General features: G+C 43.8%; 1 protein-coding gene across 1 annotated transcript; it reads left to right on the top strand.

The window, feature by feature from the left end:
* Nucleotides 1-4,191: 4,191 nt before the first annotated feature.
* Nucleotides 4,192-14,392, top strand: ING3 (inhibitor of growth family member 3). Its single transcript, XM_078871566.1, has 12 exons — nucleotides 4,192-4,425; nucleotides 4,783-4,854; nucleotides 6,243-6,343; nucleotides 6,760-6,825; nucleotides 7,302-7,398; nucleotides 7,789-7,860; nucleotides 8,209-8,328; nucleotides 9,166-9,338; nucleotides 9,802-10,001; nucleotides 10,996-11,191; nucleotides 11,433-11,471; nucleotides 12,100-14,392. The coding sequence occupies exons 1-12, from the start codon at nucleotides 4,398-4,400 to the stop codon at nucleotides 12,214-12,216; spliced, it is 1,281 nt and encodes a 426-aa protein (XP_078727692.1). The 5' UTR covers nucleotides 4,192-4,397; the 3' UTR covers nucleotides 12,217-14,392.
* Nucleotides 14,393-15,576: the final 1,184 nt, after the last annotated feature.

The raw sequence follows: 15,576 nt of genomic DNA, 5'->3' as shown, positions 1-15,576 counted from the left end.
TATGCAATGTTCACATACATGCACACATAATGCAGCGTACAGAATTAAAAACAGTTTCTGAAACCAAACTAAAACTCGCAGGGTTTTCGTGACAGTTTAGATGCGTTGTTTCAAATGCAGCAAGTTATTATAACCATGAAGCTCGTCAAGTCAGCACTAAAACACAATGCTGACAAAACCATCCCGCACGAATAGCCTTGATTATGATAATTAAAACCTTATTTTAGCAATGGTCTGTGCACAACTTGGCCACAGCCAATTAGTAATTAAAATGGTTTTCATATTTCTCTTTAGTCGAAATGTCGTTAAATTCATCTGATCTCGACATGGCATTCACTGCAGGGGAAGTGAGGATTTCAAGGTAGGGATGGCTAGGTAATGACGAAGTTACGATATGGCTTTGTCTCAGCTGAAAAATGTTAAGGAAGGGGCAGTTGGAATATTGTGAGGATTGGAATGTGATCTTTACACAGATAGTCTGGTTGTATGACGAACAGGTTAATTCACATTCTTATTCTTGGTTCTTTCGGTAAAGTCACGTAGAAGGGAAATATTACAATAATAAAAATAAAACAATAAAATTCTCACGACGTTTCGATTGCAACACAAGAAATCATCATCAAGTGTGAAACCACAGCAATAACATGTTTTACCACCACCAAGAAGAACGCAAGAACTCCATGGTGATTAGGAAGTTTATAAAACAAGACCAGTTGACTAAAACGTCAAGATCTTTTGTTTTCTCGGTGACAGTAAGATAAATCCTGTTATGCTTAATTAAGTCATAATCATCACCCATGGTCAATCTACTGCTGGATGAACGTCTCCCCATGGTGATCCTACAATGTAATAATTCACCCAGCACCTGCACACGAGCTGATTTCATCGCTCCATCTCATCGGTGAAAGTCCCCTTCAGACATGTTCCGTTCCTTGGCTGCCATTCCATCACTGTTCTTGCATGCCCTGCCCAAGGCCACTTACTTTCCTGACATAAAATGTATTCAAATTTTATCTTGAGTATAGATTTGATGAATCAGCAACCTCGTAGCTTTTCTAATTCATGAGGACACAGAAATAACTTCAGCTCATATTCAAACCAGTGTGCATTTTTTTCTTAAGTGAGGGTCTCCGCATGGTCCTGGTTTTCCCAACAAGAGACGTTGAGTACCCTCATAAGCCAACAGCAACCAGGATGCTCACTTCTGAACATTTCATTTGTCCTCCCATTGGGCTTCAGGCTCTTGTAATGTACTCACAGCACCTGCTTAAGCACTGTTCAACAGCAGCAAAGCTACTGTGCACACGATTATTTATTTGATTGTATTCACAAGCGTAAACAATCAATAAAATCCTTAAATTGAACCAGACGAAATCTCAATGATATTTGAGTTAGTGACAAGAGAGACTTGGAGTGAAGTGAGGTGTGGGAGACTTCGCTGAATTAATAAATTAAAACTTTCAGACAAGTGGAATAATGCGTCCAGGATTTTCTTTAAAGAAGACACAAACTTTCAACACTTCAATCGATATAGAGAAGTGTAAAGGGGCCGTCCATAAATGACGTCACGCACCTGGGGGGGGGTCAGACATTTGTGACGATGTGTGACGAGGGGGGGGGGGGTGAGAAATGTGACGTCACGTGAAAATGCGCAAATTTAAATAAATATAAACAACACGTTCTACTTAAATAGACTTTTTAATAAACGTTTTCTTCTACAACATCAGGGTGCAGCGTCACATTAAATACGCACAACAATGACAATAGTTTAAAGCGATTTGAAGCATGTTTTAGGGGGGGGGGGCAGAGCTTTGTGACGTCATATTTGAGGGGGGGTCTGACTTTTTGTGACGCCGTGTGACGAGGGGGGTGGGGTAAAAAATCGTCCAAAATCGCGTGACGTCATTTATGGACGGCCCCAAAGGACAAATGGAAAACGCACATTCAATAAACATTGTGCTCGTTGATCAATTATTGTACAATATATAACGAGTCATATTAAATGTAGTGCATCAAAGTCCATTTTAGGACTGTACATCATGCTCCAACGTCTATGCTTCCTGCCTTCACCAAAGTGCATTGTCCAGCATAGTAAAGAATGACCCACCATATAACTCCCATGTCCTGCATGGCAGGGGGAGGCCCTCATCAAGAAATTGAATTACAAAAAGAGCTGTAGATGTGCACGTGGTGAGCAGCAATCTTTCTATTAGACGACTCTGACTTCTCGTATGCAGAGCTATCAGATTGGATATCACATCTATGGGCTGTAAAACAATCGAGTTTTTTTTTACCCAGGATGGCAATTGGTACAATCACTATTTACTGAACTTGCCAATTCAAATCCATTGATGAGATTAGTTCAAATGTCTTCATGGTCTTAAAGTGAAGTATAATCGTTCAAAGAAAAGTCAATACATCACTCTTTCTCTCTGCTCTGAAGAATGGGAAATGCCCAGAATAGTGGACTATTTCATATTTTTGGTACAAGGCATTGTTAATGAAGCGTTGTCCATTGATGCTTCAGCACCACTGCCAAGTGATCCTTATGGCGGTACCCGGGGTATCAAATAATACAAACTGGCCTAGGCAATTAAATATTCAAATTTTGGGACACTATTTTTTCAGGCGTGTACTTAACTCCGCGACTGGGGTACCAATCAATCCGAAATCGGTGCCACACTCAGCGATGTCGAAACGCAGCGAGGACGATTGGACCGAAACCCTGAACGCTCGTACGCACCGTAGTGGTGCATCGTGTACAGCTCGTCGAGATGAGTCGATTGCCGCATCGCCGACCATCAACAGGCTAAAAATGACTGCATCACGGACATTGTGCGAGAGCCGGGGTACTATGGTACCCCGGGGTACTATGGTACCCCGGGGTACCGCCATAAGGTTCAAGTCACTAAATTGGTTTGCCTCGACTTGGGAAGACACTTGTGAGGGCTGCACTTTAAAGTGGTTTATACCAGGGGAGGGATACATTATTGGTACACGAACTGTTTACTTACACAGATTTCAATGGCATCGCGAATGCGTGAAATAAGTGAGGTGCTGCCACCACGAGTTTGAGGCTTATGGCTGAGTGAGCCTTGTGAGCTCTGTGGCTGGCTGCTTAACAACTCAAGTAAGTGGTTTATTTATGGGGCTGTGGTATGGCCAGCAGATAGTGGTGGGTTTCAGTGATTCTCTGGTAGATGCATGGGTTTCCTCTGCATACTCTCGTTTCTTTTCATGTGCCACTTTCATCATATTGGCCAACATTCCAAAGCAGTGAATCCTCCGATTAGCAGTTGGCTACGTACTATGGAAAATAAGTTCAACATACGTACATAAACACTAAAACCTTTAAAATATTTGCAGTTAACTAAATATGAATTAAAGGTACAGCCATTTATTCACTGCTGGGTTGAGGATCTCTACAAGCTGTCACACATGGGCGTTGTTTGACCATACTTCACCATGCTGGTCAGTGCGGGTTGGTAATGGGTTTGTACAATACTGCGTAACAAATAACCACAACAAACTGGTAAATGAAGTCCACAACAACCAGGTAATTGTTTTTAAATTTGGGGTAGACCCCAATGCTGAGGGATGTCTCTCAATGGTGGCAGCAGAGGAGTGACCTGCCACTTGCATGGCCTTTTATTATGCAGTGCGACATTTTAATTGATTTATTTGCACCAAACTGAGCTTCCACTGAGGCAACAATAAATTATTCTGATTGCAATCGATCTGAACCTGGGCTCTGAACATTGGGGTCAATGTGTGTGTGCACTTTTACGACACTTCCATGAGACTTTACGACACCCAATCAGTTTTTTTGTATCTTTTACCGCTAATTATTTTGTTCTTTCGGTAACGTTGATAGGTTCTTTGAACCTATTAACCTATCTACGTGACTTTACTGAAAGACCCAAAGAATATTAATTCATGCAGTCACAAAAGCTTTAAGTCAACGTTTACGGCAACCTCACGCTTCACGACACCTCGCACCCACACTTCATGGCATTTTACGACACCATCGACTCTTCACGACACTTAACGTCGAAGCCTTACGGCAGCGCCGGGGGGGGGGGTGTGCCGCGCGCACGACGGTTTATCTTTTTTACGACTCTTGATGACGTCGCACAGCGCTTCACGACACTTGCAAATGTTTACGACGCTGCCGTAAAGCCGGTCGGAGGGGGTTTTTACTTCCGGGCAAAAGTCGCCGCAAGGAAGGAGGCAGAGCGGAGACCGCGAGCTCCCGCCCAAGTCGCCTTCCTCGCCACCCTCCTCACCACCCTCCTCGCCCTCCTCCTCACCACCCTCCTCACCACCCTCCTCACCCTCTCCACCTTCCCCACCCCTCCTTCGAAGCTCTCCGCTCATCGTGCCGACTCGGCGCCAAGATGCTGTACCTGGAGGACTACCTCGAGAGTGAGTATCGACCACCACCACCACCACCCGTGGCGTGATGTTGTCTGCCTCGCTCGGTATGCAGGAGGTCCGTGGGTTCGAGCCCGACCCTCTGATGATGCCTGCTGCTGTGTAGTTGGAGTTTGCATGTCCCTCTTCCCGTGGTCGCGTGGATTTGTCTCCACATTTAGAAACGGCACACGCGTTTAGAGTATTTGGCCGTCTATGTTCACACTATAAGCCGCTTCGTTGAGCCATCGTTTGTGATGAACCAGATCGCGTTTGAAATGAGCTCCGTGGGTCCTTACCTGGTAAACATGAAAACAAGAGTTGAGTGTAAAGTGGGGGCTGAGCGCGCGTGCGGCCTCTGCCTTGCAGTGATCGAACAGCTGCCCATGGATCTGAGAGACAGATTCACGGAGATGCGGGAGATGGATCTACAGGTGCAGAGTGAGTATCGATTGTGTGACAATTTGCGTTGCAATCACAATTTTGGTGATACATTTGCATCACTATGAAAACCACACGCTTTCGTCACAGAGATACGCACGGACCTATACAAATATACTTTATGTTCGCATTAAAATCGTACAAGTATATAACCATAGAAATAGACTTTGCAGATTATTACACACATACACGTATATTGCAATAAAAATGCACCAATATTAGAGAATATTACGGGTGAGTAATGAGGACAGTACTGACTATTTATACATGATAATAGCAATACACATACGTCTCTCTGGTCTTGTGCGAGTGTAATGCTGGCTGACAGAATTGTGTTATTTGAACAGTACACTGAAACGAGACAGATTCACTGAGATGCGGGAAATAGACTTACAGATGATACAGATACATTGTCTCCTCACCTTGCATTAATTGCACTTGTACTAGAGACCATTACATTCAAACAGGAGACGAGTGAGATGGAACTGTGCATGCAGAGGGACCCTTAAGATTAATTGTCCTCACAAGCCTGTATTAGAGATGGCTAAAATTGACCTGCATGTGAAGAGTTATGCATCTGCACGAGTATTAATTAGGATAACATGCATTCAAGATAAAGGTGAATTTAAATGAGATGGGCACAGGAGATAAATGAGCTGGTGCAGAGCGATTGTCTCACCTCGGCATCTATGATGTTGGCACAGGCAATGTGAGAGATGGATTTGTGCAGTGTGTCACCACTCGTGGTCATTACACTTCCACGTGTTGGAGCAAAATAGCAACTTTAATATGATGGATTCGTAGTTGCTTCATGAGTCCTGCTTCCCCCAATAGTCACGTCTTTCATACTCGAGTAGACGGACCTTTAGGGTTTGTGCAATGCGAAGATTGTTCTGCAAGTGGTTTGAATCAATCCCTTAGCATTAGTTACACATTCGTTGACGAGACTACGGGGACCAGATTACAGAAATGGCAGTGTTTGTATACTGCCATCTCTGTGATCACAGCTCAGCAGCACTACCTTGTGATTATTTAAATATACAGCAATTAAGCAAACTACACTTGTCTAGAGAGTATTTTCCTCGCATAGGTGACTGTCTAAACTCTGCAGAGGCTTCTTAAAATGAACTGGAGGTGATATTCTTTGTGCCTGATGCTGTTATCTCACCACCGTTGGGATAAATGAAAGCAAAAACATTAACATTTTGAAAAAGGAACAGCTGAAATGCATCTTAATTATTATTTTGATTGAAAGCTTTCGTGACTGCAGGGATTCATATTCTTGGTTCTTTCGGTAAAGTCACGTAAAAGGGAAACAATAAAATAATGAAAGTATATTTTTATTATTTTAGAATATTAATTATTTTTTTATTAATACTCTCGAGCAGATGCCATGGATGAGTTGGAGCAGCGGGTGAAAGAATTTTTTGCGAATGCCAAGAAGAACAAACCCGAGTGGCGCGAGGAGCAGATGGAAGCCATCAAAAAGGTACTCGCAAGGAGGAGAGTCGTCGTGGGCAGAGACTGGGGTGACATCGCTGTGCTTACACACGCCTCAGTGGCGATGCTCGATCACAGTACCCGTAGTTCGTCGCTTTTGAGGTTGGGTTGCGGGATCATACAGATCGTGTGAAACTCCAAACCTGCAGGAGTACGAGGTTGCCAGTAGATGGCAGTACGGAAAGTATATGTTTTACCCGATATGTACTATTTGTTAAGTATTATCCCTATATATGCCTCATGTATTTTCCCAACCGCTTGTCTAAAATTCCTAAAGCTGCATCCACATCACAATGTTTTGGTGCTTTGTCAATGTTGAAATTAATGTCATTTGCAATTGCTTAAGTACGTGCTCAGGTTTGTGTGAGTGAAACCCCTTTGAAGCATCATTGTTTCTCCTTTCAGGATTATTACAAAGCTCTGGAAGATGCAGATGAGAAGGTGCAGTTATCTAATCAAATCTACGACTTGGTAAGTCCACTTCAGATGTCATGCCCTGAGGTTCCCTTTATGGCAGGGCAGTAACCTAAGGATGATGGGCTGTACCCAGCCTGTGAATGTTTCATACAACCTGCAGCACAGTTTGGAAAAAAAAACCGCTAACAATATTTATTCATCACTGCAAGCGACTTGGCTGCACTAATTGGGTACTGGAGGCGAATATTTTCTACTGAGCAATACTGTATTTCTGATTTCAGCATCCCCAGAGACTGTCACTGTGACTGAGATGTATGTTTACGTGTGGTGTGCCAAAGATGTTTGAAAGTTGAATTGACCCTCAGCGAGGAAAATGTTTCCTACCCCTGCTTTAAGGCAACAGTGAGTCATGCTGAACTTCTTTCGCACCGTACGTAGCCAACCGTGCTAATCGTAGGTGCTAATCTGTTGTTTTCCATGGCCTTGCGCTGCTAAACGAGACCGCGCGTGGTGTTGTTGCCGTGCCCCAGGTGGACCGGCACCTGCGGAAGCTCGACCAGGAGCTCGCCAAGTTCAAGATGGAGCTGGAGGCCGACAATGCTGGCATCACCGAGATCCTGGAGCGACGTACGTGGCTCCACACTCCCGTGCCCTCGTCCTGACAAATAATACATTAACAATATATATTTTCTATATATTTATACTGGACATCTGTGAAAAGAGCTTCATAGCTCATCGGATTTCTCCTTCAGTTGAAATAAAGATTCTGATAAGTGATTTCTCTTTGATAATTGTTTTTTTTACCCTTTTATCTGGCAACAAAACTGACACGTTTTTACAAGGAGTCATGTTTGCATAGGCCACAATACCTGCAGTCGTAATGCAAAAAAAGGGTAAAAGGATAAAAGGGTAAAAAAAACTATTATCACATTTTTTCTTCTGGCAAATGAGGTTCCAATGGTGTAAATGATTTCTCTTTTTTGATGTGTTCTGATTGATGTTTCTTGCCCTCCACAGGATCCCTTGAACTGGACACCCCTGCACAGACTCTCAATAACCACCACGTTCACAGCCACACGCGCACTGAGAGTAAGTGTCGGCCTCCATGAACACGCGCTCACGACTATTGTGCTTCTGCTACCGTAAGACTCCAACCCCTCCCGTGTTTGATACGCATGTCACGGACTTGTTGATTAAACTCGATTCTTGTGCTGTCAATGTACGCGGGAAATAGCTTGTGTAAAAATGGCTTATTTGTAACGAAGGAAATCCGATGCAAATGTTACCTGTAGGTAAATTATCAAATGAAACAGAACAAACAAGACATTATACACATGACAGAGTGTATATTTGAAACTTATTAAGGCAGAGATATGCAAATGCACATTAGAAAGTGTTACATAAGCCATGCTTATGTGTGCTTTTACCAACTTGCAGAGCGCAAAAACACCGCTAGCCCGTCACCCTACCTCATTGCCGAACACCAGGACAAGAAGTTTAAGTCAGAGGCTCTGCTGTCAACCCTCACAGCTGACAGCAGCAAGGAGAATACTTCAGGTACGTGCGGAACATTGTGAGTATCTGGATTCAGGTCCCCTCTGTGGTTTATTTTAAATAAATATACATGGTGATCCATGTATAGATACATCACTAAAATAATGAGACATTATTGAGTAGACCACATTTTCTTTCAAAGCCTCTACATGTCATATTCTTGGTTCTTTCGGTAAAGTCACGTAGAAGGGAAATAATAAAATAATAAAAATATTAAACATAATTAAATAAAAAACTTCTACATGTCCCCCGCCAATCTCAATATACTTATGAAATCATTTAACATTCTCCATTAAGACGTTGAGCTATTGCTTTTACAATATCCAGTCGCCTATTGAAAGGTACATGGTCATTATAACATGGTCATTTTAAATCAGTGGGGTATCTGGGAATGGATCACCATATCTTGTGTGGTTGTTTTATATCGATCACTGACAAAACTCAACTATTCACACTAGTTCCCTGTTGGGTGACCAACCATTGTTGATTTCATATAATCCAATACTACTGATTGGGCTGGGATTAAATTCCGAACCAATCGTCATTGAGCAAGTCTTTATGCCATCGGTTATCTTTAATAAGTGGGTTTTAATTGGAGAGAGATTGAACCCATTGGAGGTTGTTTTGGGGTAGTGGGATAGTGGAGAAGGAGTGATTTTGCTGCAATGTTTATGCATGGTGGTCACCCATCTAAGCACTACCCAGGATCAACCCTGATGCAATCGTGGGCATTCTGGGTGATTTGCTCATAGGCATACCGAGTTAAGTGGGACTCGGTCTGTTGAAATCAAAACCCCCAACGTGTATGTTAAATATAGAACGTGGGTTTTTTCCACGCAGGCTACCGCAACAGCACCAGTGGCACTGCCGCTGCAACAGGCGGTAACGCCGCAGCCTACCAGCTGACCACGTCACAGCCGCTGCCCTCCTACAGCCTGACAGCCATCCCAGGCGGCATGGGGGCCGGGGCCATCACGCTAGCTGCTGCCCATGCCGTGCAGGCCACAGCTCAGGTACAAAAATGCCCCCCCCCTCCCATCCCCTTCCCCACAGTCGCTGATGTCACTCTCACACGGCCAACAGCTGTTCTTCATTGTCACTGTAAAAAGACTTGTTGTGAGCCATGTTTGATATTGCCTAAATTGCAAAAGGCAATGAGGATTCAGTCAGTACTGCTGTTTCATGGCTGGCTACCTTGCATCCCAGCGGGTTTGGAGGTTGAATGCAAATGTGTTTGATCTATGATTCATCACCTCCAAAATGCGAGACTCGGATGATAACAATGATTGTGGTGGTGCTAATGACGGGAACTATAATGTTAGTGATAATGATAATACAGTATTGTGGATGCTCGTGATGCTAAGCATGGTAGTGATGATAACAATGGAGATAATTACGATGGTTAGGATGATTGTTATAATGATGGTGGTGACGGCGATGGTTACGCTTGTGTTCCTGCGCTTGCGTCGCGCTCAGATGAAAGAGGGCCGCCGCACATCGAGCCTCAAAGCGACATACGAAGCACTGAAGAACAGTGACTTCTCGTTGGTGGAGCGAGACTTTCCACTGCCGCGTGAGGGGCCCGGCCTTGTACCCGCGCTCGCACAGGCGTCCGCCGCGGCCTCCTCCGCCTCCGCTTCTTCAACGTCTGACTCGCGCAGCGGCCGCAAGAGCAAGTGCGTCGTGCGGTGGTCGGCAAAGCGGACCGCGATTGTGTCTCCTGTGTTTTGCGAACTGACAGACCGGAGCCACTTCAATAGGCCTGTCTTAACTGACACCTGCAAAGTGCTTGCCACAAGTGAACCACAATACCTCGCTGATTTTGTCACGCGAACTCCGGTCGCCCTCACAGCAGCAGCTTTTGGCGAGCCATCGAACAATGATGGTCACTGCATCACGCGCTTTCAGATACGCTTCTGTGGCCATCTGAAATGCTCTTTCTTCCGATATTAGGAAAAAATTTGTATTGAAAACCCATTTCTTTAGAACTGCTTTTTGTGTTTAGGTTGTTGTCCTTCCCACCTCTGATTAGCACAGTTGGCTACGTACGGTGCGAAAGAAGTTCAAAATGCATAATATGATGCTCTGCTGAATTAAGGTCTTTCATTGTCTCATACCTAATGGAATGATTCCAATCCATTCCTGCTGAGGCTAGTGATCCAAATCTAGATCAGTGGCCACCGCAACTCATTCGATCTTCTAAGTCGATGAATTATGTAACACTTTGTGGTAATCATTTTCATCATGGGACCTCCTTTGCCAGTACCAAAATATGAGAATAGGTTTTCCCCTTTTTTCTGGCAACAAAACAGGTGTTAAGATGTTAAAACACCAAGTTGAAACCTTTTACAAGGAATCATGTCTGCATTAACCACAATACTTGTGGTCAGAATGCAAACAAAAAACATACTCTGATAATATATGCATTGTCTTTTAAACTGATTGGTCCACACCAGAGACAGCTTTCTTTCGAGCCTAGTCTCAAACGGTGTTAGACCAGAGGACGCCAAAATGCCGAAAGGGAAGCAGTGCAGCAAAATCCATTGTTATGCACGGTCACCGAAGGAGACAATTACCACCCGACACGATTCTCCTTTCACGCTGGCCTTTGTGGTGTCGCACGTGGAACTTGATGGTGAAGGAGCTTCACGCCTTTGTTGCTGTGCACAGGGGCAATAAGGCTGCAGCCGCGGCAGCTGCGGCAGCGGCGGCGGCTGCTGCGGCGGCGGCAGCAGCAGCACAGCAGCCCTCAGCGCTGGCGCAAGAGCTGGCGCAGCCCGACATGGTCATTGCGGACGCAGAACTCAGCGACCAGGTGGATTGGACGTATGACCCCAACGAGCCGCGGTACTGCATCTGCAACCAGGTGTGCCGTCTCACTCAACCCACCACACACAGTCCCACGACACAGACAAAGATCCCCCGTATAGCTTTAATAGACTGTTGGGGCAAGTGCTGTTAGCGAGCACCTTTGAAGGCCGGTGCGGCGCAATGAGGGGGTTGGTGACCAGCACCACGCCCGGCTGCCTTTGTCTCCCTAATATCGATGTCAACTCTTGTTACCATTAGGATTGTCCTTTTGTAAAAACTTGTGTTTATGTTTCTAGGTTTCTTATGGAGAAATGGTTGGCTGTGACAATCAAGACGTAAGTACCTCAAGCAACATTTTTTCTTTATATAGTGTTAGTGCAAAACATATACTTAAATGCGTGCATTACGATTTATAAAGAATGATATGTCTGGTAGTGTCGACATTGATTTTGACTTTATCGTATGTTGCTCATTAAACAGTGGAATCTGTTTCTTGCCGACTGGACATCTGTGAAAAAGAGCTTCATAGCTCATCAAATTCTTCCAGTCTAAATAAAGATTCTGATTCTGGTCATATCTGAACAATTTACACCCAATAAAAGTGTTTTGATCAGTTAGGAACCGTAAAAACGATCACTCTCATGGGTGTGCAAACCGTACATTTTTGGGAAGTGGTGAAGCCTCATTTTCTCCTTTTTAATCCTCTAAAATGTTGAGCAACGATCCTTCTCTGAGAATCATGATTGCCATTCATACTTTCTGACAAAGGAACGAATAGGGAAAACAAATGTCTGGTGTGCATGTCTTTTTTAAAGTCAGTCGTCACCTATTTTTTTATTCATGCTATCCCATTCATGGGATAGCATGAATGGTATTCATATGCTGCTCTTGTCCTGATGTTATCTGTATGTCCCACTACCTTGCATTGCCTGACCCCAACTGTGTTCTCTGTTCTCTCTGCAGTGCCCCATCGAGTGGTTCCACTACGGCTGTGTGGGGCTGAAGGAAGCCCCCAAGGGAAAGTGGTACTGCCCCCAATGCACTGTGGCCATGAAGAGACGGGGCAGCAGGCACAAGTAACTCCGTTACTCTGCTTCATCAACGCACTCCCGTACGACTCTGCCAAACCTTCCTTTCGATGGACAGCGTTGTCATGGTCGTTATTGTTATCATCGTGATCCGTCATCAATCACAACGTCAACAGCAGCGGCTGCTGCCATTCGTCAGGCTACTGCCGGATGAAGTCTTCCCCCCACGTTGGTGCCATTGCCTCTGGTCCTGTGCGACCGAGGTTTTTTTTCAACGCCTCGCTCTCTGGGACTGCGCGCTCCTCCCGCACTCCTCATAGCCCCCCACGCCATTATGCGCTTTTGTCACCGTCGGTTTGTCACGCTCGCTCACGACGCACTTAATATCAAGGGCTGCAGGTGGCGCGCAACCGTGAGCGTGCACGCACGGAGCCTTCCATTTTGGCAGCGGTGGGGAGGATTAGTGATAGTACAAGCACCCTTGCCATACACGTATGTAAAACAAACTATTGTGTGTAAGATATAAAATGTATACTGCTGTGCACCTATACTCTTAACATGTCCACTCAACTGAATTTACTTCATTTAACGCCTGCAACGTAAAAATCTTGGAACAACTAATACGGCAAATAATAACTGATTGGCTGCAGGATGAGAATTATTTTGCCTTTCAGTGGCCATATGATGGGCATATCCAGTGTCATACAGATTATACTTTGATCAAATGGTCAGCCGAAGTGTGAATTAATGTCGCTAGATACTTAATGTTGTTATAGACATACATATTAAAAAGCTTAAACATAGCAGTAAACTGAGCCCTCTGGACAAAAACCCAACCGGCACCTTGTCCCTCTTGCATTTGTGTTTATATTTGAATGTAAAATATTATCTTGCGTTGTATATACTTGTATCCAGCAATTGGTAAGATTTCATTGTGTGAGGTTTACTTTTTGCATGATACACCTTTGTGTTTTTGCGTTCCACCCACATAGGGCATTATTTGATTGACTCAAAGTAATGTGTTTTTTGTCTTACCAGAAGCAGAGGGCTAATATAAGGTCTTTCATCAAGGGACATGGCTGTAATTGGCATAGAGAGATTTAGAACAAGGCATGTGGGTGTCATTACATATACTGATAAAGCAAATTTAAGTTGTATATGGTCATTGGAATTAATGGTGGGTGAACACATTCATGGTTGTAGGTATATCTAGTTCTGATTCAGCCGTCCATCTGTAATATAATCAATGTCTCCTTCCATAAATCCTACTTGTATTTGTCAGATTTCATTAGCTCCAGACTAAACTGTGGAACAAACTTGTACAGAGATTTTTACCTTTGACACACAGATACATATTGGTAAGTAATTTGGACTTAAGCTGCAAGCAGATTGTGAACAATTGGAGATGTCTGGAACCTCTGAGGATGTTGCCGTCTTCTATAAAATCTTAGGTTCTCAGGAGAAGCTTACAAACTTGTACAGGAGACTGTGACGACTACCCTTGAGTGCTGAATACATGGTGTTGCCGCATTAGATTGAGGAATGCTTCCGCCTCTGTCCACCCAGCAGTATGAACAACACCACAGTTCATTGGCAGGTCTAAGGTGTTACTCTTCCAAGACGTTTGGTCAGCGTGGAAAAGAATTTAGCCACTCGTGGACGGGCTCTCTCTAGAGCTTCTTGACTGGAGCCTCTTCCGCCCGGCAGTGGCGTAAGCAGGCAATTTCAGCGCTGCACCTTTGCCGCCTTTTAAACAGACTGATTATACCAGCTTTAGTAAAGTTTTGGAAAACAAAATTGACAACTCGATAACAAAATATTGCTCTCAGAAATATGACATTAATTTTAAAAGACTTTCTATAAATCCCTTAGTAAAGGTTGTGTGATTATTTTGGTTTATAAACCAGCTGTTATAAAGTGGTAGCAATATTTATAGCTTCAATTGCAAAAATTGGTCCGTTTGTCGCTCATGGTGCATGCATTTAAAGTTATGGGAAACTTGAGTGTAATATACTTTTACGTTTGTGGTTGATGAGAATTGTATTAAAAGTGTTTTTATACATGACCATTGTATTGTACTATATATATTTTGCTCTTTTTACAATATTCTTCACGCTAATGTAAATTGTTTAATTTTTGGCATGGTAACATTGTGAAAACTGTCTAGTATTATTTCTAATTGTTTGATAAATTGGGTAACAGTTTTGTTTTCTTGGTGTAGTGCAACCGCCTATGCTTGGTTAAATAAAACGACGTTTTACCCAACTGGTATGCTTCCATCAATTACGTTTACCATATTTACTGAAAGAAAAATCATTCGCTGGAGTATCATGGCATTTTTCTTCAGTACAGTCTTACTGCGTTGAGCTTTTTGCTATTTCCTGTTTATTGCACTCTTGCATGTGGGAATAGCGAAGCGCCACGCATGTGCTCCTGTTCAGGCATACATTGGGCTAACCCTAGGTTTTCTCGGCAAGAAATGCATGCAATAGATCCGGCGACAGCCGACACTGGTGCATTTAGGCTTTAGCATTGCTCCAACGTGGCTCCAGGTCAGGTAGTTAGGGGGATCTGCCTCGGGTTTTCCAGGAGAACGGGTCTGGCAAAGTCACTGGGCATATTCTTTGTCTCTTTCGGTAAAGTCACGTAGATAGAAAAATAAAAAATAAAGTGAAAAAAATTACACTAATGTAGAATGTCGCCTGGTTCTTAATCGGAGTGAGTACTGGCAGTCTATAATGTAGACTGTAGCCGGGTTCTTTACCTCGGTGAACGTACTGGCAGTCTATAATGTAGACTGTAGCCTGGGAATTTTCACACAACACATGATATGTCAATGTAAGCGTGTTGAAATGGATTGTCTTAACTGCCACATGAAAAGTCTTCATCGACATAACGTGTCGACTGGAGGTAACCACTCGGGAGAGGTGGAAACAGGTAAAACGGTCAATGTCAACATAGGAACTCGTGAAGAGTCTTTTGTAAGGAATCAAGTCTGCATTAAGCACACGTACTTGTGGTGAACATGCAAACAAACATGCTCTGATAATATCTGCAGTCTTTGAAACTGATTGTCCTACACCAGAGACAGCTTTCTTTACGGCCTAGTCTCACCAGTGTCAGACCAGAGGTCCCATGATACAGCTGCTCGCCCCAAACTATGAATGCTCTGATACATTGTCTTTGTCCTGTTTGCCTTTTGGGGTTCTCTGGTCTGACACTCGTGAGATTAGGCCATGTCAAACTGGGGGACGACGTCCCGATTTTCACAAATCCTTTACGGGTGTAATCCTTGCTGAAGCCACCATACATGACTGTGCTGGGCAAATTGGGATGTTTGGCAGATTCGTCCACTGCCCCGTGTTCCTGAGCCATATATTTCGGCATTTAAGATGCAATATGTTTTTTTCCT

The sequence above is a fragment of the Lampetra fluviatilis genome, chromosome 32 (assembly GCF_964198595.1).
Source record: "Lampetra fluviatilis chromosome 32, kcLamFluv1.1, whole genome shotgun sequence".
Lineage (NCBI taxonomy): Eukaryota > Metazoa > Chordata > Hyperoartia > Petromyzontiformes > Petromyzontidae > Lampetra > Lampetra fluviatilis.
The sequence above is the reverse complement of the archived record's forward strand: the minus strand, read 5'-3'. Positions and strand labels throughout refer to the sequence as shown.

What these genes read in the sequence shown, in the direction of transcription:
- ING3 (XM_078871566.1), top strand. Translation starts at nt 4,398, where the DNA reads ATGCTGTACCTGGAGGACTACCTCGAGA. An exon ending in CCTGGAGGACTACCTCGAGA is followed by an intron (nt 4,426 to 4,782) that starts GTGAGTATCGAC and finishes TCTGCCTTGCAG; the next exon opens with TGATCGAACAGCTGCCCATG. An exon ending in CACCGAGATCCTGGAGCGAC is followed by an intron (nt 7,399 to 7,788) that starts GTACGTGGCTCC and finishes TGCCCTCCACAG; the next exon opens with GATCCCTTGAACTGGACACC.